This window comes from Myotis brandtii, unplaced genomic scaffold (assembly GCF_000412655.1).
Source record: "Myotis brandtii unplaced genomic scaffold, ASM41265v1 scaffold793, whole genome shotgun sequence".
Classification (NCBI taxonomy): Eukaryota; Metazoa; Chordata; class Mammalia; order Chiroptera; family Vespertilionidae; genus Myotis; species Myotis brandtii.
The window spans coordinates 492,270-492,862 of NW_005371193.1; the positions used below are offsets into that span (position 1 = coordinate 492,270).

The 593-nt window shown below is 67.5% G+C and overlaps 1 protein-coding gene across 1 annotated transcript in view; it reads left to right on the top strand.

Moving 5' to 3' along the window:
• The first annotated feature begins 227 nt into the window (after positions 1-227).
• LOC102251290 (iron-sulfur cluster assembly 2 homolog, mitochondrial) overlaps positions 228-593 on the top strand; it is a 1,655-nt gene continuing 1,289 nt past the window's right edge. The window contains 1 exon segment of the mRNA XM_005883603.2: positions 228-342. Coding sequence (XP_005883665.2) covers positions 272-342 — 71 coding nt within the window. The 5' untranslated portion in view covers positions 228-271.

The window sequence follows — 593 nt, forward strand, 5'->3', positions numbered from 1 at the left end:
GGGACCAGGCCCCGCTCGGTCTCCGCCCACACTGTCCGCTCGGCCGCCCAGCGGACTAGGATACATCTCCGCCCCGCCTCTCTCTGCAGTTCTCGGCTTGGTGGGTGCATTCTCGCTTTCGCAGTGGGAGCATTCCTAGCCAATAACATGCCTCCGCTTCTCGCACCGCCCAATAGGCGTGCTCGGAGGCGGGGTCTCTGGGGCCCCGCCTCCCAGGCTCTGGCGGAGAAGGGGATTGGGGCAACGCGAGGGGCGGGGTTTGCTGAGGAAGATGGCGGCCGCCAGGGGCTTGTCCCTAACGGCGGCGGCCCTGAGAGCGGTCACCCCCTGGCGGAGGAGCAGGTACCAGCCTAGAAGGACCCCTGGGAAGTGTGTTTAGGCTTTGTGACTTCCAGGACTAAGCGGAAACGAAGGTCCTCGGGGGAGGTGAGGGTGTGGCGCGAGGCTGTCCCGTTGGAGGTCGCCAGGTCTGTCGTGAGGATAGTGCAGTGGGGGTCGCCGGGTGTGGCGGGAGGCCGTCCTGGTGGGGGTCGCCAGGTGTCCCTCTGCTCGCGGGCTCACCGTCCTCCCTTTGCGTGTGGCAGGCTCCTCGC